Source organism: Fukomys damarensis, unplaced genomic scaffold (genome assembly GCF_012274545.1).
Source record: "Fukomys damarensis isolate Sample0158 unplaced genomic scaffold, DMR_v1.0_HiC HiC_scaffold_24, whole genome shotgun sequence".
Lineage (NCBI taxonomy): Eukaryota > Metazoa > Chordata > Mammalia > Rodentia > Bathyergidae > Fukomys > Fukomys damarensis.
Window position 1 is genome coordinate 44697397 of NW_022900936.1, and position 21481 is coordinate 44718877.

At 35.2% G+C, this 21481-nt stretch overlaps 1 protein-coding gene and 1 pseudogene across 2 annotated transcripts in view; both read left to right on the top strand.

Annotated features, from left to right (window-relative positions):
* The window catches only part of Cmss1 (cms1 ribosomal small subunit homolog), a 358480-nt gene extending 339846 nt beyond the window's left edge, over positions 1–18634 (top strand). For both annotated transcript variants that reach the window (XM_010639641.1, XM_019209840.1), the window contains 7 exons: positions 505–634; positions 6107–6166; positions 7292–7394; positions 11187–11247; positions 11823–11910; positions 16550–16638; positions 18348–18634. In XM_010639641.1, coding sequence (XP_010637943.1) covers positions 505–634; positions 6107–6166; positions 7292–7394; positions 11187–11247; positions 11823–11910; positions 16550–16638; positions 18348–18431 — 615 coding nt within the window. In that variant the 3' untranslated portion in view covers positions 18432–18634. The remainder of the gene's footprint in view (positions 1–504; positions 635–6106; positions 6167–7291; positions 7395–11186; positions 11248–11822; positions 11911–16549; positions 16639–18347) is intronic.
* On the top strand, positions 12373–12731 carry LOC104873102 (annotated as a pseudogene).
* Positions 18635–21481: the final 2847 nt, after the last annotated feature.

Consider the following 21481-nt stretch of genomic DNA (forward strand, 5'->3'; position numbering starts at 1 on the left):
CAGATTTAGTTCAAATGCTATAAATTCAAACTAGGACTCAGCACCTCAAAATACAGGTGGGTAATGAATTCTCAAAATAGTACTCTTCCAAGACTAAAGAGAGCCAGGTGCAGTGGCACATGCTTCTAATCCTAGCTACTTGTAGGTGACAGGTTTGAGGGCAGCCTAGGTAATTTAGCAAAATCCTGTCCATAATAAAGGGGTGGGGATGTAAGGTTAGTAGCTTAATGGTAGAGCACCCCTGATGTCATCCCCCATACCACCTAAAAGGGGAGGAGACTAAAAGAGAAGTTCCCATAACAACCAGATTTATTGGCTTTTGCTGGAAAATACCATTATGAACTCTCCACCAAAATTCAGTTCTTTTAGAGTCAAATGCCAAGAGTTATAAGAGTTATCGGCTATCACCAAAAGGTACAAGCTGTTTAAATGTCAGAAGAATGAAACTAAGCCACATGTCATTCTAAAACCTACCTTGCTAATGTTTTTTCTCTCCTATCTTAGAAGAAAATTACTGATGTCCTTGCAAAATCAGAGCCAAAACCAGGGACGCCTAAAGATCTACAGAAGCTGGTGAATGACTATTATAGCAGTGATCATTCAGTGATTGAATTAGAAGAACTTAATCTACCAGGTACAGCCACGCTTAAATTTTCCTAAGAATGAAAAGCAAAATAGCTCACTTCTTCCTTACTGTGTTATGGTTAGGTATTCTGAGCAGTAATTAATGTATTATCCACGTGCTAATACTCCTTTCCTTGACTTGATAGACTTAGCAATTGCATGATTTCCTACTTAAAGTGACAAATAGTATTTGTTGAATTTAATACTGAGTGATTATAGTATTTTCTTTTCATAATTTTTATTATAGTATTTTCTTTCTGTGTTTAAAAGAGAAATTATAGGCTGGGGATTTAGCTCAGTGGCACCACACCTCCTCCCAAGTGCAAGGTCTTAGGTTTGATCCCTGGTACAAAAAAAAGAGAAAGAAAGATTGTAGCATATGTGCTTTTAGCAGACTCTTCAAGGAATAAGAAGTCCTAAGAAGGTTAGAAGTCAAATTAAAGATAAAACACACTTTTAAAAATATAGATATGCAACTTTGGTTGACTATGACTTTGCCATAATTAGCATCCTAGCAGGGATTTCCTTGGTATTGTTTTTAGGATAATATTTCAATATATAGCTCAGATTTTTTTCAAGCAAGCTATCTAAATGTAGTGAGAAAACTCTGCATGGGTAGCAAGGTTTAGAGATGATTAATCCAGGCAATTCTTTAGGTCTATTACAATTTCAAATCTACTGCCTTAGAATATTTATAATTAAAAGTTATTGCAAAATTAAAACAACTACTTTTAATCAATGTTAAATTTGTATATATTCTGTAACTCTTTTGGGCAAGGATAGACTAGAATAGATGTGGTCATAAAAGCAAACTATAAATAGGGTACTCCTGGTTAGATTATCTATTTATAGATGCTAAGAATAACTGATGCTACTTTTGGAAATAGTCAAGGTTTGCTTGATTTCCTTTTTCCACTATAACTTTATGTCTTACAGAAGCTTGAGAAGCTAAAAAATAATGTGTTCCCTGAATTTTTATAATTCTTTTTTGTGATATGCTTTTCTTTCTCAGTTCATATAGTTTATTGCGGTTAGCACACAGTTTAAAAATTCACCAACATAGCAATAGTACAAAACTAAGCAGCATTATAAGTTATTCCCCCTCAGGATAATAAAACACACTATGATTGTCAAAGCTAGATGTCAGTCTAAGTTTTGGAACAAAGGAAGAATGGGAAACTAAGAAAAGGAAGAAGCACTCACTCACAGTGACCACAAAAAGAAAATCCAAAAGAAAGTCCATTTTTCTCACAGACATTGATTGTCTTCTCTAAATTAATAAAAATTATTTTAACATAAACTGTATTTTTAAAAAACTAGAAACTCTTCAAGAAACTAAAGATAATGCTCCATGGCCATTTCACAGCTTTTTGTTTGTTTGCTTTAAATGCCATTACAGTCAAATTAACACACATTTGACCAAATATTTCCAAAACAGTCCAGCAACACACAATGGAGTTTTCCATTCAGTATCTTAAGCACAAAAATAGGCTATGCTTACAGTAGTTAAGGCAATCAAATTTTAAACAAAAGCAATTTTTTTAAAGGGGAAAACACCAAATGTTTTCCATGCTAGACCTTATTTCCCCTAGACCTTATTTGTAAGTGCAAGACTGGAAAGCCAACACTGTGCAAAATGCTTTTGCCCTGTGTGCTGGTCATTAAAACTACACATCATTGGTCTGCAGCCTCTACTGCCAATACACAGTCTACTAACCCCCTTCCCCATGTCAATCAAGGCAGTCCAGTCCTTTCACCTTGGGACTTTTTTCAGTCCATAGAATTTTTCCATGAGTTGGGATGTCGGGGAGAGGGAAGGGGGTTGGGGGTGGAGAATGACCTATTGTCAATTTGTGCAGTAGTTATTCTAAAAATGCTCAACTGGGTAAATGTGTACACCTAAATTTTGAGCTACCAAGGTTCTGTGCAGTTAGGAGTTTGTTATAAATGCACACTGCCCATGCAAATCTTTAAGCCATTTGTAAACATGTGTATGTTCCTTGTTATGCAATGAAATTAGCAGTTTGCAGCATAAGTTTTTATTCAACTTAACAGTTTCAACTTTAAGACAGTCAGAAAGTCAATTTAAATTATATAAAATAAAAATAAAAAAGTGCATTTACATTCTTCATAACACCAGTTTTTTCCAAATGGTGCTATTTTTCTTAGGAAATTAAATGATTTTAAACTCACTCGTTAAAAGTTATAAAATGCAAGCAAAGACAAAAATATATTGAACTCATGCCTTTCTTTAGAGTTCATATTTACTTTTTAAGACTCAACTAAGAGCATCAGCACAACCTGTCAAGTCCTTGACACCCCACCAGCCCATGTAAACAATTACAGTATACAAGAACAGTAATTCACATTTTTAAACACAGTTCAACTCTGCTGAAGCTGCAATATTCTTTTTCATCCCAAGCAAAACTTCAGAAAGACTGTCCCAGTGATCCCAGTGTACTTTCAGAATTTCTCTCACTGGGAGCTGTCAGAAAACTAGAAGTTTTTATTAAAATGTGCTTTTATTAAAATTGCACATTGGGTTTGGAGACGCGAGTGACCCCTTTGTTTCTTTTATAAGAAAATTGCCTTTGGGGAACTGAAGAGTGTTTTTGCACGTGAGCAAGGGTTTTAGGCTCACTGATCCCAGATGGCCCCAGCAACAATTAGAATCCACTCTTCTCAGCACCCAGCTCCTTCAGTGTGAGCTCCATGTCCTGATGGCTCTGTCACAAGAGCCAAGAGCTACAGTCAAAGCACTTCTTTTACTAAGTTGGGTCAGTTTTTACTAGAACGGTCAGTTTTCCATTCTTGTTCTTTGTTAGAGCATACTTTGAACTTAAGAAAGGTTTGTGAGTTAAAGAGTACCACTGCTATTATGTAATCTCCGGAATATCATAAACGTTGATTTTCTCCAGAATTGTTAGTGATAAAAGTCAAAAGAAACTTTTAAGCAATCTTCTAAATTCCAGTGCGAGTGTGCTATTGTTTTATTAGAATTCAGTAACAAACAAGAATATGTAGTCATAGGTTTGCTTAGAGAGTAAGAAAAGCATGTTAGAAATACAGGCTTTCATTCTCAGTAAAGATGCTGGGTCATGTTGAGACACAGTAAACTAAAGAATCGTTGAAGCTTTAGGAGAAGAAGCCCTGGGCCAGGGATTTAGCTCAGTGGTTCTACCACCTGCCTCACAAGTGCAAGGACCTGAGTTTGATCCCAGTACCAAAAAATTAAAAAAAAGAAGCCCTTGTTACTATCCTGATGAAACCAAGGAAAGAAAGGAAGACTGCTAGGTGAGAAGGGACCTAAGCATAAGATGGATATAAATAATAACATATCACTTCTATTTAGTGTGCAGGTGTCAAACTTGGCTTTAGTTTGAGGTTGTTTGTGTCTGTAAGTCAAGAATATGTCTTTTCAATTAACATTGTATGCTGTACATGTTAATCTCATACACACGGGCATTGATTAGGTTTTACTGGGAGCTAATAAACCTCTGCTGTCTCCTGATAACTCTAGAGTGGTTTAGATCAGTGATTCTAAATACTTTTGGCTAGCTGCAATCAAATAACCCGGGAACTTCTTTAAAAGCAGCCCAGGTCTGCTCACTATGCCATGGAGGATCTACCCTAGGAATCTGTATCTTTTGTGAAAAACTATCCTGGTCAGTCTGATCATATACAAGCTTAGGGGGTTACAGTTTTAAAGACCATCAAAAGCTCCACATCAGCATAAGATACATGATGTGAGTTACATGTGCTGAGTCACAATATAAATTTCATTTTATTTAGAAATAGTTTATTCCCTGACAGTCTGAGCAAGAGATTGATAATCATGATGTTGCTTTTTTATAATCTCAGGTGCAGAGTCAATACATACTGAGTCAGTTACATAACTGATACAGTGATGATTGTCTTTGGTCAACAAGGGCCATGTTTTATTTTAATGTGTTGTCTTCAATGTGAGTTTGTATCTTGATACATTATTCCCATTCTTTCCAAATAAACATTCTTTCCTTCCCTCATTCTAATATATTCCTATACATTTTCAAATATGTATATATTTTTATAAAATATGTCATGTTTCTGAGGATACGTTTTAAATTTTAACTAAATGACCTTGTACTTATCCCCATTCTGTTTCTTCACATATTTTTTAAGTATACCTTTGTGACTTTATGTACATCTAATTCATTGCAACTAAATCTAGCATAGTATTCCAATGTTTTCATCTACCAAATATTACTCATCCATTTTCCCATATATGGACACTTAGGCTGCCTCCCACATCTCAGTACCACAAATATTCCCAGGATATATCTTTATATATGTCCCTTAATAGATCACAGAAGAATTTTTTTCCTTTATTTGCCTCCAAGTTGAATTTCTTTCCATTATGTATGCTTGCATCCTTGGGTATATAATCTGAATGTTACTACTTTGCAGAAAAGTATGCCAGTTTACATTTCCACCTAAAGGTGATAAGCATGTACATCACCCTGTATTCTCAACACTTGGTATTATATCTTTCTTCTAACATTTGCCATTCCACTTGAGTGTTTTGTCTCATAGTTGTATTAATTTGCACTTATCTCTGATGACTAATGGGTTTGAGCATCTCTTATAGATTTTTTGGCTATTTCACTTTGTCTTTGTAATATTGCCTGTTCCATAGGTTTGAAAAATAAAAATGTTTCATCAGTCTGTTGAGTGATATAAAAAGCTTCTTCTGTTTTCCCTACTGTCAGAAATTATGGTTATGCAACCCAGGTATTCCCTTCTAGTTGTCTTCCCAAAAGAGTTAAAGACATCATATTACAGTGATATATACATTACCCATGTTTCTAGCAGCACAGTTTATAATAGCTAAATCTTGAAAGCTGCCTATATGTCCATCAACAGATGAATGAATAAAGAAAGTATGGTATTTATACAAGATGGACTCCTGCTCTGCCTCGAAGGATAACCTTGAGTCATTTATAGGAAAATCGATGTACCTTCAGATATATTAAGTGAAACAAATCAGACACATGAGCTCACATGTTGCATGGTTTCTCTTATGAGAAACACAACATATAAAGAACAAAATAAAGAAAGAATAAATAAATAGCAAAACAAAAGAGAGGACATAGGGAGATAATAATATGTTTTACAAAAGTGAAGTGGACCAAGAAATGGAAGGAAGGAATGAAAAGAGGAGAAAAGAATGAAGAGAAGAATTAAGATGTACATTTACCAACTCCCCATGGGGAATGTAATTATGTACTGTGTACTAATAAAAATTAAAATTGAAAAAATTTATGGCCATTTTGTGGAGGGTTAAAACTATTTCTCTTAATGCTATTGTTATCTTAAACACTTTAAAAAGCATAATGAGCTTCACTAATTTTTATAACTTGTAAAGAATACATCATTTATATTCAAACTGGTTTAATTGCATGTTTGCAGAATTTTCTACAAAGCCTGTTTCTCATATTTCTAGATTCCTGTTTCCTCAAGACCAATGATTTGACTCACAGTTTTTCATCATACCTAAAAGAAAGTAAGTAAACTCTAGTTTTTAACAAAATTATTCACCAGGATATTATTCTATTAAAAATAAGGATGTCTCTTTTTAAACTTTAAAAACCACATTTAAAATCAAAAGTTTCTATCTTAAGTGAATTTTTAAGTGGAGATTTTTTTTGGCTCCATCTTGATGTTAATTTTTAACCTATTTAAATTTATTCTTGTTTTGGTCTGGCATTGGAAACTTGAGTTTTGGTCTCACTTTTGTTTCATAACACATTGGAACTATTGGTCTAGGAACCTAGAGAATAGTGTTCTGGACCCATGTCCCCCAGTAATTTGTTGTTTGACCAAGGACAAATCACTGAATCCTCCCTTGGACTTGATTTTGTTAGTTAAGAGATAAGGAAGTTTGACTATAATTATGCCATACCAACTGTGAGGTCCTGAAATTCTTTTCACATGTTCAGAACTCAGAGCTATTCCAAAATCAGTCCAACTCAATCTTTTCAGTATGAATTGTGTATAGTCACAGATAACTAGATTATTCATATCGTGTTATCATTTATTTTGTGGCCAGTGATATTAGATGTAGAGATTTAACATTCTTTCAAATTGTAAGCAGTTCTGATGATAACTAACCTGAGTTCACTTACCTCTCAGCAACAAATTCAGCAAATGTAAGTGTAGGTAATAATAGAGTCAATCTTGCTATTATGTGAGCTTTAAAATGTATGTTAAGTGCTTAGAATACTGTGTGAGAACTATTGGCTTTTATTTAAATGTGAATTCCATTGTATGTTTTATTGTGGGTATCATTTTGAAATTTAACAGTATTGAATTAGAATTCTTCTCCTACTTAGTCAAGACTACCTTCAAGCCTCAAACAAATTAAAATATTGAAAATTTATTAGTATAAATATTTTTACTTATTTCAAAAATTAGTCACATTTAGGTGCTTGCTATAATATGTATTTTAATTAATTACATGTTATTCTAATTGAATATCCAGAACAATCAAAAAATAGAATTGCAATGAACAGCGATCATTATGTTCGTTTTGCTTAAACACTAACAAGTAATTGGAAAATACTCAGCTTTAGAAACTTTTGCTATAGAGTAAATTTCTGTGATTTGTTTCTATGTTTGTTTGTTTTAGTTTGTCCTAAATGGGTAAAACTTCGGAAAAATCACAGTGAGAAGAAGTCGGTCCTGATGCTGATCATCTGCAGCTCAGCTGTCCGAGCTCTAGAGCTCATTAGGTCAGAAGCTTCACCAATTCTACTTCTTTCTTAAGTGTTTGCGAAATAACTGATGCATGGCAACCTGATGTGTTCTACATGCTAGAGCTACAGCAATGAGCAAAACAGAGTCTCTGCCCTCATGGAACTTACTACAGTGGGAAGACAGATAGTAAGCAAGGAAACATATGTTATAATGTTAGGTAGAGTGATAAGTCATATGGAGAAAAAATAAAGTATGAAAAAGGAATGGAAGTAGATGGGGACTTTATAAAAGATTAGAGTCATAGAAACCTTCTCTAAGGAGATGTTTGAGAGGAGGCTTGAACAAAGTGAAGAAAAGAACTAATCCACCTTCTAGGAGGACAGTCCATTCAGTAGAAGGCACAGTAAACCTAAAGACACTAAGGAAGGATGCTGTTGAAGAAGTTTGTAGAGAGGAATCCTGGGATTTGAGCCATCACTTTAAAGGATCTTCAACTGATATGTGAAGAAATGCATTGTGGAGGACAGGGATGGACGAATGATAGAATACCAAAGAATAAACTTACCAAAATCTATATAAAGAAAACATCTACATATGAGATATGGTCAAAATTTACAGTGAATATTTTTAAATTTGTAATTTATTACAGTAATAAACACATATATCAGTAATAAACACATTACTATCCTTCTCAAAATATTTCCCCTTGAGTCATACACACTTATCCCATCATTTTGCCACTTTCTGAAGCACCTTTGAAAATCCTCTTTTTTTTTTGGCAGGATGAGGGGACTGGGTATCGAACTCTGGTCCTTGTGCTTGCAATGCAGGTGGCAAAACCACTGAGGTAAATCCTCAGCTCCAAAATTCCTCTTTCATGAATGTCTTTGAGAAATAGACTTAAATGCATATGAAAATGTAGTATATGGCTAAGGTGACAAATCAGAAATCAGCAGAGAAACATCGATTACTTAATAAATTGGTTTGGAGCACTGCATAGCTATCTGTAAAAATGAAGTTAGGTTCATATCTCATTTCTTAAACCAAGATAAATTTCATAAAGACCAATCATTTAAATGCAAAAATTTTATGTTACAGAAAAGTTGCCTATGTTTTTACTTAGCTTTTCATTTACTGCACTTTTTTTAGAATCAACAAAAAGCTCTCCATTGGTTCAGGGTAAAATTCAGCTCCCTAGAGAAGAACTGATAGAGTAAGATGGAATTTACTGGGGGTAACCCTTTCTGGGAGCCGGACTCTGACAGGAGACAAAACAAAGAAAAAAATCTGTCATGAAAAAAAAAAAAAAAAGAAACTTGGTCAGCTAGACTAAGCCATACTACTGTCAGCCCCTCAAAAGTTATTTGGAGTATATTTTTATAAATCATGATTTTAAAAAAATAATTGTTAAACTTTAATAGCTTTTCAAATGCTCCTTTTCCTATTTATGTACATGCACTAAATTGTATCACCTTCCCAGTAAAGCAAGTGTTCCTTTCAACTTGCTTCCAAATATAATTGATCTTCAATACCCCATTCTTGGGTTAGCTATATTTGTTTATCCTGAAGTCGGACCAATTTGCGTTGACTTTTCAGTGCTTTTAAAAGCCAACAACTATAGAATTCATCTCTGATTAAAATAATAATGGCAAAGAGGTTGACCTAGAGGTGAACTCTTAATAATAAATTGTCAAATTGATTTGAGCTTTTAATGTATATAAATTCTTTTGTAAGGGGTATAAAAGCACTGTGTTGTCATACTTCATTTATAAATTCTCACTATTTCTGTGTTGCCAGTAATATTATGATCCATTTCAAGGTTAAATGATTTGCAAAAGGTGACTTCTGAGCAGGGAGCACAAGCTATATTTATAAAGACTAATGTTCAATAATTCTAACTTTTATGAGAACATCTGTTCTCTTGAGGGATATGAGCTCTGTTAAATTGTCTTTCTGGTTAACTTTGCCATAGAGAAAGCCAATATGCAAGTAAAACCTCATTTTCAATAGAACTTGTATAGCATGATTCACTATTTTGTAAACTCATGTATTCCTGGTCAATGATATTTCTCAAAACATAATGATATATAAAAGAAAGTAATACTCCTATATTAGGTTGTCCTCATATCAGTTAAAATAGTTTCTACTGGGCTGGGGATTTAGCTCAGTGGTTCTGCTGCCTGCCTCGCAAGTGCAAGGACCCAAGTTCGATCCGTAGTACCAAAAAAATTATATTTTTGTTGTTTTTGTTGTTCTTGCTGTTCATTTATATCCACTTCAACTCATAACAGAATTTTAGATGACATGTAGAAATACAAACAACAACTGAAACAAAAACTGGTAACAAAATTGACATAAAGAAAAAATTAAATTCATAAAATCAGGTAAGTAAGGGTCATTGTTCAGACTCACTTCCGTAAAGTCCTGTTCAGTTGTGTCCACAATTTCTATGGGCCTATACATTCTAGCAGCCAGAATAAGTCAGGAAACATTACCATGTGGCAGATTCATAGTATTCTCTGGATTTAAAAACGGTTCCCTGAGAAATAGAGCTTTTTCTGTGGCACATAGTAAGAACATTATTGGTATCATCTCTGCAACAATGGGCAGAGGAAATAAGTGGCTGTTTATAGAGCAGCCACTGGTACAGGCTGAGGGGTCGCTCCGCTATAGCTAGTAAAAGTAGTTGTATAAGGTACTGACTAACCCTTCCCCAAGCACTGGCAGTCTGACTAGATGTAGCTAGATCCAAATTATTGAATACCTAGAAACTACATAAGCCAGCTGGCATGTAGGTAAGAGTTGCACATTAACAGTCCAAGGGATCAAGTTTGCCCCATAACTATTTCCTTTCTTAAAATTTTGAATGAGTTGCCCATCATTAAAATCAGAGTATATATATTAAAAAAGATGTGTGGCTTCTCAAAAAATCTGGTCTCAACACCAGGCCCACAATCTCACATCTTAATAGCCTTAGGTGGGACTGGCTGATCCCTTTACTGGGGCACATGCTCTCTGGTTCCCCTCCATCCTCACACCTAACTTCCCAATAGCCTCAATCATTTGTAATGCCTACCTGTTCTCATAGCCCAGTCAGCCAGTCCTTTGTGTCTGTTTTTTCTTTTTTTTTCCTTCTGTGCTTCCTCTCCATTCCCTTTCTTTCTTCATTTCTTTCCTTTTGGCTGAAGGATTTCCATCTGTGAAATTACACAGAGAAGCTCAGACTTCAGAGTGAAAATAGTGGGGCTGCTGATAGAAGGATATAAGCCTTCTCACTGTCAGGTCAACCCAGGGGTTTCCTGCACAGCTCCCACAAAGAGACCTTTGTAGATACTCTTAGGCTTTACAGAGTACAGGCTGATATTGCTTTTCTAGGATTTCTCTTGCAGCCAATTTTGTGTAAAAGTTACATTATAAAATTCAAAGATAAATTCTTCTCATAGGAGCATAAGAATTCTGTATGGTTAGAGAAAGGCAGATCCATATGTTGCAGAATTAAAGAAGTCTAACTGAGATTAACCTTAGGTATGACAGAAGCAAACCCAGCTATGTGCCTGAGTAAAAAGCCACCCTATTTCTGATTTTTTGTTTTTGAGACATGGTCTCACTATGTTGCCCAGGCTGGCCTCAAACTCACTATCTTGCCTTAACCTCCCATGCCAATTTTATTAAGAGATGGACTAACCTGAAAATTTCAGAATATTTCTGTATGGAAATAAACATGTGTATAAACATATATGTACATTCTTTAAAGCAAGATATAATACTTCAGTAGTCAACACAGCCCAGAATGAGTTTCTTAAGCATTAATATGTTCCTTTCATTAGGTCAATGACAGCATTCAGAGGAGAAAGCAAAGTTATAAAATTGTTTGCAAAACACATAAAGGTAAGCAAGGGTCTGTAGTTTCTGATGGAGGGGGTATAAGAGATCCCTAAGAGTCACTCCCAGACCTTAGCTTTTTCCCTTCAACCTCTTTTTCCCATTTTATATTACATATTTAGCAAGCATTTTGGTTTTCTTTGAATTTTGTGCTTCTGTATCTAGTACCCTACAGTAGCCACACCTCTGCCACATTTCGCTCTTTTACAGAAAGTGGCATTTGACCTTGGATTCATTGAGGGTTTGCCAGTTTTCTAGGGTTTTCTTCTTTGCTCTGGAAGTTGATCCTAATCAAGAGTAGTTATATTTATATTTGTTCCTTCTCCTCTGCCCTTAACTTTGAGATAAAATGCTTTAAATTGGCCTATGATTGTTTTTTATTGTTGTTTGGTTTGTGTTTGGTTTTTGTTTGTTTGTTTGTTATTGTTGTTTAAGGCAAGTTCTTGCCCAAGCTGGCCTCAAACTCATGATCCACCTGTCTCAGCCGCCTGAATACAGGTGATATAGCACACCACAATACCCAGCTGATTGACTTTTAAAATGATTGTTCCTTTCCTTTCTTCTTTTCTATATTGGAATAGGTCCAGGAGCAGGTGAAGTTGTTAGAGAAGCGTGTCGTGCATCTGGGTGTAGGAACTCCAGGGAGAATTAAAGAACTCATTAAACAAGGTATGAAAAGAGCAGTGATGCTGCTACCCAGAACTAAAAGTTTGCCTTACTCTCATGTGAAGCTAAGAAACTACATTTGAGATACAAAGAAATGTGATTTCTGTGTTAATTACCCAAAGGGAAACTGAGACATTAGTCTCTGAAGCCAAAAGTAAGTAAAATGCAATGAGAAACTATAAGTATTGCAGCAAACAAATGTGTTTTCCCACCTAAACACACTCAGAATTCTGATTGCTGTAAGAAAGTTGTAGATCCACAGGGCCTTTGTCCACCATTTTGCATTCTCTGGACTTTGTAGAACTGGATGTGTTGAGTACTTACTTCTTAGGTAATTGAGTCTTGGTCACTTGGGATTCCCATTCTGTTTGAAGCTGGTATATAAAACACATTCAAGGTCCTTGTCCAGTGAAACACCCTGAGCCAGGAAGTCAGTGGGTTTCCCTTGTCTCTTTGTGGTCTAATATGGTGTGAACTAAAGCAGACATTGTCCCAAGCACTTACAGGAAATTGGTGAGCTCTCGAGCCCCCAGGAAGTTACTGGGTTCCTCCACCTCTGCCACTAATTCTACATTACTTTCATTGAGGAAAACTGAAAATAAGTATTCACAAGAAAATCTACTTTGTGTATGTCCAAAACCCAAGTAGCAAAATGAATTGGAGAATTCTTCAGACTTTCCCCTAAAGATTCTAAAAAAGAGAATCAAATTCCTGAAGAGCCAGAAGTAGTAGCTTAGGAAAAACAAAGAAAACATCAATCCTTTACAACCTTATTACAGCAATTATGAAAAAAGAATAGAACCTTCTTATTCATCTTTGAATAATGTCTCCTATTACTCTGGTATTCTATGGTCTAAATTTGTATACAGGTGTTCAATTAGCTTTGTAGGATAGCCTTTAATTTAAAATATGAAGCTAAAATGTAGTTATTCAAAATCAAGCAGTTATGATCAGAGAATATGTTAAAAAATTATGGTTATTTAGCTTAATGTATTCATTATATTGCCATATGTTTCTTTTACCTGTTACTAAGCTTCTTGTTCTTGCTAAAACAAAATCATTGCATGACGTTCTATTTATTAATCTCATGCATTTGATATTTGCTTAGGTCTTTATACTGATGCCATTTTTACTGGCATCTGATTTGGAATAGTGCCATATTTTTTACGCCTTCTAGTTGCTTTAAAAAATATGAAAAAAGGAAAAATGGAAACAAGTTTTTGTAAATAGGGAAGAATGAAGGGGGTGAAGTGATGGCAGGGGTATGGGGAAAAAAATAAGAACCAATATACATCATGTAAAGGTACATGATTCCAATAATAAATGCAACTGTATTGTTTGCTTTAAATGTACCAATAACTTAATGGGAAGGAAAAACAAAGTTAGACTTTTTCCCATTAAGAGCATAAGCATTAATTAAACTTAATTTTTATTATTCTTCAGAAAGGGGCCAAAGGTGTAATATTGAAAATTTTTGAACAATTGTCTTCATTTTAGCTAAAGGAAGACAATTTAGTCTTGAAGGTTTAAATAGTTGATAATCAAAACTTTTAAGACAACAACAAAGCTGAGTGTGGTGACACACACCCGTGATACCAGCTACTGGGGAAGCTGAAGCCGAAGGATCATAAATTCAGCCTAGCCTGGGCAACTTAGCACGACCATTGTCAAAATGTTAAGAAAAAGAAAAGAACTGGGTGTGTTGTTCTGTGGCAGACAGCTTGCCCAGCATGTGTGAGGCTCTGGGTCCAGCCCCCAGTACTGAGGGTGGGGTGAAACAAACCAACAAAAAGATAAAATACTAGCGTAGAATCAGAAACAAAGATTACATGTATATAAAAAGAGAGGAATTTTCCTTGGATATACATTTGATTCAGTTTCATAAAGTATTACCTTTCAACCTTATATTTTAAAGTTGGAAAAAATAAAACATGATAAGCAAATCATGCCATAGCCCAGAACTATATCTGAAATTCTTGGAGTTCCCACTACATTTCTCAAGATAACCAGCAGTATAATTGAAGAAGTGTGTGTGTGATATTGTTAACTGATGTCTTGCTTCCTTATAACACTTTTTGCTTAGTGTCGGGCTGTCAGTTTTCAAAATAACCTTGTTTTCATAAGCATGTTTTTCTGAAATTTGTTTAAAATAATTGCTTATTTTTACAATATTCTAAAAAATATCTAAACAAAAAAATGTAGTTTCTATGGATAAAATATGAGTATTCTGGAATAATCCTCCCCAACTCTTTTATTGCTATACCTACCAAGTATTCCAGACAAGATCCACCAGAGAATTTTTAGTTTATTGACCTTCTCTAAGCCTCAAAAAAAAAATTTTTAAGCCCCTGCACTCTAGAAACTGAAAAAATCTAACAAAGTGAGACTAACAGTACATAACTCATTTTATGTAGCTATATATGGCTTAAGATATTTAAATGGCTGATATATAAGGAGGGTTTCCACACATTGGAAGGTATCCCATAACATTGGGATCTGTACAATTGCAGCCTGAATTTTGTTGTTTTAATTTAATAATGACAGGCATCTTCTGACTGCGAGACAAGAAAAACACAAAAAGGTAAAGAAAAAAAAATCATCTTAGAGCAACATCTTATTGGCATAATGAATATATTTCTTTTCAGTCTTTTTTTATCTTATTGAATTTCTTTGTACCTTCAAAGTATACAGTACAGTTATATTCATCATTAGGATCTTGTACCTTACATGAAAGATCTTGGTTCTCATTTTTTCCTCAAACCCATTCCCTCCCTTCACCTCCTCCAACCTCCCCTACTTACAAAGACTTTGTTTCCATTTTTTCCTTTTCTCATATTTTTTCTTGTCCCTTATTTCCTTTCCCCGACCCTTCCCACTTCCCCTACACCTTTAGCCCTTTTCTTCCTATTTCACATTATCAGTTATATAATTTGGATCTTATTTACACTTTTAGTTTTTACACCAGAGAAAGTATTCAGTATTTACACATGTGTGTCTTATTTATTTCACTTAAGTGTATGGCCTCAATATGCGTCCATTTTCCTATGAATGACTCTAGTTTCTCATTCTTTATGGCTGAGTAATATTCCATTTCGTAGAAAAACCACATCTTTATCCAGGCTCCAACTGATGGGCAATTGGGCAGTTTCCAAGTTTTAGCTGTTACAAACTGTGCCACTATAAATATGGGTGCAGATATATCACTGTGGTATGATTCTTTTAATTCTTTTGGAGAGATATCCAGCAGAGGAATAGCTAGGACAAATGGAACCACTAATACTAGTTCTTTGAAGTATCTCCATCTTTTCGGTCTTTTTTCTACATATTTATATATTTTTATAAAGCAGACATCATAGTATATCATACTTTTACAACCTATTGTTTTCACTTACTATATCTCATCAGACTTGTTATAAAATAGGTTTATGTTTTTCTCTATAATATCTTTATAACAACCTATTGTAAAGTTATATTTTTTGCAATATTTTTATGGTAGGATACTTGAGTCTTTTCTAATTTTCATGATTACAGTGGTACCTAAGTTCAGGAACTGAATTCTTTCCATGTTTGTAGAACAAATTCTACACACAGAATCATGGAAAAAAATCATTTCATGAATCAAGGTACCAGTGTATATATAACACTGCATTGATCATCTTTGCAAGTAAGTTTAAGTTTCTAGTGTTTCTACGGAACACCACAGAAGGAAAACTATTTTGTCAAGCAATAAGCATTTTAATGCTTTTATTATATAATGCCAACTTTCATTCCAGACTTGCTTCCCACCAGCAGTAAATTATTTTTAAAGAAAGACTATCACCCTATTATCTTTCTCAGTTCAATATTTTCAGTTTTATTTTGCAGAGAAATTTTTAAATAAGATATTTTAATTGCAAGAGATATGAAACAAGTATTGGGGTCAGAGAGAAGAATATTGAAATAGCTAGGGGAAATGCTGAGAACTGCTGCAGCAGAGGAAGGCTGCAGGCATTTGCAAGTTTGACAACCAACAACTTGGAGCAGGAGGAAGAGCTGTGTGCCCAACTCCCAAGACCTCTGAGGATTGGACAATCCCTGAAGTCTCCTCCAACCCCACATTCAATAATTGTTTTCTAGATAGACAGGAAAACAGAGGCAATGGAGTCTAAGTTATTGACCAGCCTCATCAAAAGATAGCGGACTTTGAGTAGAGCCCACTCATGGAAACTTCCTCTTCCACCTAAAACCCACCTGTCCTCCTTCTCATGCACATTCCTCTGTCATGCATATTCTGTTGTACTCCACTCCTCTGAAAGGACACTGCCTCCACCTGCAGGGTAGAATTTATCATATCCCTGTCAGGAAGGAGTCACCACATTCTGGGTTTCATGAAATGGAAGCTTGGCCAGTACACGAAACTGCATGGGGCAGATTTAACTGAAACAGCCCATCTGCCTTCCTCAGAAGCTGTGAGAGGACTTCAGGAGAGCCAGTCCCAGATGCTGCCTCAGTTTCCCATCAGGCAAGGGCAGCACTTAACATGCAGAGATTAGTTGATGGGGGAGAGGACAGCAAGTGAGGCAAAAGCAACCAGAAAAAAAAATCATTTTAATGTTTGTTATGAGGTCTTTACTTATAACAGCTTTCTTGCTGTCTCTTTCAGGTGGCCTTAACTTGAACCCCTTAAAGTTTCTGGTTTTTGACTGGAACTGGAGAGATCAGAAGTTGAGAAGAATGATGGACATTCCCGAGGCAATTGTCTTTTACCTTTTGTTAGTTGTTGTTGTTTTGTTTTGTTTTATTTTCAATTTGAACTTGACTTCAAACAGTAGTAAAGTCTTTGACATGGTGAGCTAGTATATTTTGGCTTTTGAAATAATTTCTGTCTTTTAACTCGGAGGAATTACAGTTGTGTGGGCTACCCCAAGCCTTTGCATATAACTGTGTCTTTCCCATTTACTGTAGGATTCTGCTTTGTTGCTCAATAAATGACCAATGACCCACTTGTCCCCTAGGAAAACATATGTACTTTACCTTTGAAAGCCTGGAAGATTTGAAGACTTAGTACTTTTCCTGTGATGTCTTTGCCTTTCATTTTCATCTGTGTAATTCCGGAGGAGGAAGGGGGACACAAACTTGCTTCATTGCTGGCATCTCCACATCCCCCAAAACTCACTTATTTAATTTAGGAAGATGTTTTGGTCTTCTGAGATGGAAAAATTTCTTGATGTCCCTATAGATTAGAATCAGCTGATTGAATGCCTTTGCGGGGACAGCATTAGCTCATTATGTATTTATGAAAGCCATTCATTACTGTCAAAATGTGAAAAATTGATTTTGCTGCCCACCATGTGATTACGCACCTATGATAACACAGGACCAATTTTTCAGTCTAGTGTAATTTTTTAAGTAAATGTTAGGAAAAAAAAAAGATGTACTCAGTAACAAACATGGCTGCCAGTCTCCAACCAGGAGTAAATATTGGCAGTAACTGTCAAAGAGAACTGGAATTACTTCTCCAGCAAAATTAATTTATCACATGAAACTATGTTCCTAGATTAACCAAACCTGATTTATTGATGAGTAGTATTAGTGCAGGTTCAAAGACAATTCACTTAGTTCCCCACATATACATATACCACACACACAGAAATACACCCTGCAATCTGCCCTCTGGTTTTTAAAAACTAGTAAACAAATTTGATGTCAAGAACATGAAGCCATATTTTTGTAATAGCTTTGAGTCTGAGTAATCTACTAGTTTTCTGATTATAATAATGAGAAATAATTCCAAAAAATGTTGCCATCACAGTGGTGCATACCTGTAATCCGAGGACTCTGGGAGGTTGAACTAAGAAAATCACAATTTGAACCCAGCCTGAGCAACTTAGCAAGACCCTGTCTCAAAATAAAAAAGCTTTAAAAGGCCAGGGATACCGTTTAGTGCAGGAACCCTAGGCCATTCCCCAGTACTGTAAAAAATAAAAAAACTTTAAAAATATTGTCATCGGTCCAGGGATTTAGCTCAGTGTTTCCTCCACTTGCCTGGCAAGCACAAGGACCCAAGTTCGATCCCCAATACAATCATAGTTGGTTTTATTATGTTTATGCCATTAATAGTTAGCCTAAAGCAATAACATTGGAATGTTGTATATAATCTGGGTTATAGACAGAATACTTTGGAGTTCTTAAACCATGTTTGCATGACATTTTATTTTGAATGTCTGCAAACAAAAAGACACTTTTAATGAAACTGATGTTTTATAAAGTGCCTCTTTATAAAATCACTTTATATGACTCTTTCAATTTAGAATCAAATAATGAATTAGAACTTTTGTACTCTGATTGTGGCCAAAGCAGCTGTGTAAATACTCGGGAGCTCAGATGGCTGAATTTTTTTACCATCTTTGCTTGACCTTAACCTTTTTTTTTTTTTTTTTTTTTTTTTTCTTCTCATTTAGATAAGAAAGGAGGTTTTTGAACTTCTAGAATTGGGAGTACTCAACCTATGCAAGTCAGAATCCTTGAAGCTAGGCCTTTTCTAATTCTGGATCCTAATGAAGACTCCAGTCTTCACAGTGGAATTTGCATCTTATTTAATGATGTTGGCACATTGCAAGCACTCAGTAAATCAACTATTTCTTTTTGTTATATTAACTGCATCACTGGGAATACTTGATGGGGAGTCTCTGAAAAAAATGAATCTATGCTTTTGCCTATCCCCTTGTATAATAAAGAATCACCAGGCTGTGTGTGAATTTTGTTGAGACGACCGAGGCCTTTTGTCATTGAATACACAGAAGACAAGAGTACCTGAACAACCTGACGCAAGCCCCTTCCTTCTCTGTGCCTTGGTCTCTCATCTGCTTGGAAATGGGAATATTTCACAGGACTGTTGAAAATTTCATGAGATAGTACCTATGGGGCAGGTTTATAATCTGTGAAACAGGGTCCCAACATGAATAACTAGTAAGAGCCACAAATGTGTGTGTAACTTTATGATCATTGGCAGTAACTGTCGAAGAGATTTGGAGTTACTCCTCCAGATATGCTGAATGAATTAATAGTGTAACTATTATAATTATTAATATAACATTAATATTTATAATAGAGTGATTATACTATTATAGCTATTGCAATTATAACTATTAATTAATAGTATAACTGCAGGTGTCTTAATCACTTTTTCATCACTGGGACATATCACCCCACGTCTTCAACTTGGAAGAGAGATTTATTTTGGCTCCCAGTTTTAGTCCTTGATCGCCTAGCTACAAGGAAGATACAGGATGTAGAAGGTATGGTAGAAAACAGGTGCTTAACTCTTGGCAGCCTATAAGCAGAGAGAAAGGGCAAGAGCCAAGGGAGGAGGATGTACCCTTCCAGATCATGCACCAGGCCCACATCCTAAGAGCACATTGAGTTCTAAATCATTAGTGGCTTAATCCACAGATGTGTATAGCACCCCCATGATCCAATCACCTTCCAGAAGCCCCACCTCTGAACTTATAAACCCTTTGGCACACATTCTAGATCTAAATTCCATAACAAAGGCTATCTTACTTATTTCTTTAACTTTATATTTTGAAATAATTTCAGATTTACAGAATAGTTGCAAAAACAACACATAATTTCCAGGTACACTTCCCCTGAATTCTCTCAATGTTAACATCCTATATAACCATGAAATAGTTGGCAAAACTAAGAAACTCTTTCCCTTCTTTCCTTTCCCCTACTCCTCCCACAAAGGAAACACAATCTTTGTAAATAGGGAAGGGTGGATGGGTTGAAGAGGGGAAAGGGGAATGGAGAAAAAAACAAGAACCAAGATACATCATGCAAAGGCACAAATTCACCATGATGAATGTCATATTGTATACCTAAAATGTACCAATAAAAATGAATAAAAAAAAACCTAAGAAATCAACAGCAGTACAACAGTTAACTAAACTAGACTTTCTTCACATTTAACAAATTTTTCCACTGAGGTCCTTTTCTAGTCTAGGACCCACTCCAGTCTCATGTTCTATTTCAGTGTTATGTCTGCTTGTACTGATAATTCTCATTCTTCCCTCTCCTTCATGACCTTTATACTTTTGATGAGTATGCATTTTGTAGAATGTCTCTCAATTTGGGTTCATCTCTTATTATGGTTTGATTCAATTTTTTGGCCAGAACCACAGTAGCACTATGTCTTTCTCAATGTCACATCAAGAGATACATAACGTTAAGGTAAAAGACTTATTACCAGTTGTGTCATCCTTGATCAGCTGGTTAAGGTGGCGTCTGCCAATTTTTTTTTTCTCCACAATATATACTATTTTTCCTTTTATAACTAATATTCATCTTGGGGAAGACCCTCTGAAGTCATGCAAATTTTTATTTTTTTCTCAACCTTTTGCCCACCCATTTTTTTTTGGAAACGGGGATTAAACCCAGGAAGCAAGGAGACATATCCTCTGCCCTTTTTATTTTTTAATTTTGAAACTCTTTCACTTAGTTGCCCAAGCTGACTTCAAACTTGTGATACTTCTGCCTCAACCTCACAAGTAGCTAGGATCATGGGCATGAACTACCATGTCCACCTTACCAATGAGTTTTTAGTATCTGTTAGTAGTTCTTGCCTGCAACAATTACTACTATAGTGATTTTTCTATTTCTGTCTCCATATTTGTTCAGTGAAATATATTGAAATTTCTGTAGGAAACTTGATTCTTCTCCCCATTTATTTAATTATTTACATCAGTATGGACTCATGAATATTTTATTATATGATTTATAATGCAGTACCATTGTTTATTTTGTTAATCAAATTCATTTAGTTATCTTACTCATTTTAATAATGTTATTCATTTTTCACTCTACCAATCCCTGTATTTATGGCTTTCATTTACATTATCTGTCATGTTTGGTAAATGAAATAGTCCTGAAGGGAAAATGTTACATAATAAAACTGAATCTCAGAAGGGACATAACAGTTCAAATAGCAGAACAGCAGTAAAACCCAGGTTTCCCATTTCACTTCAGGACACCATGTGTGTTTGGAGAGTCAGGCACGTACACCAAATAAAATAAACTCCTCTTCCCTGATACTTGAAATTCCTCATTTGAATTTTCTAAAATTTTTGACCAGCAACTCTCTGTTTGTGCACCTCTGCAGGCCAAAAGCTACACTCAAGGACTTGTGAAAGAAAACGTGTTTTCCATTCTCAAGAATCCTGACTAAAGCACAACAAGCTAAGGGAAAATAAAATAGAACCTCCACAGAATGAAATTTCATTCAAGCTGGATTGCAAATTAAGGCATTATGATTGTGATCTTTTCCTCTCTGAATGTAGACCAATCCACCAAGCTGCTATAGAGTTGCCAAATCCAAAAAATGAGACTTGTGAACATTATGTGTGCATGTGTGTGAGTATACCTCACATACTTCTTTCTGATTCTGTAGCTAAAATTAGTATATTTGCAGCTAATAGGAAAAGACAGTGAGATATAATGCAATTCCAAGACAATGAAATATAAGGCAACCCCAAATAAAAAAATGTCCAAGAAGTCTATAACTAGTTTTAAAAAAATGAAGGCAAGAAAGTTAAAA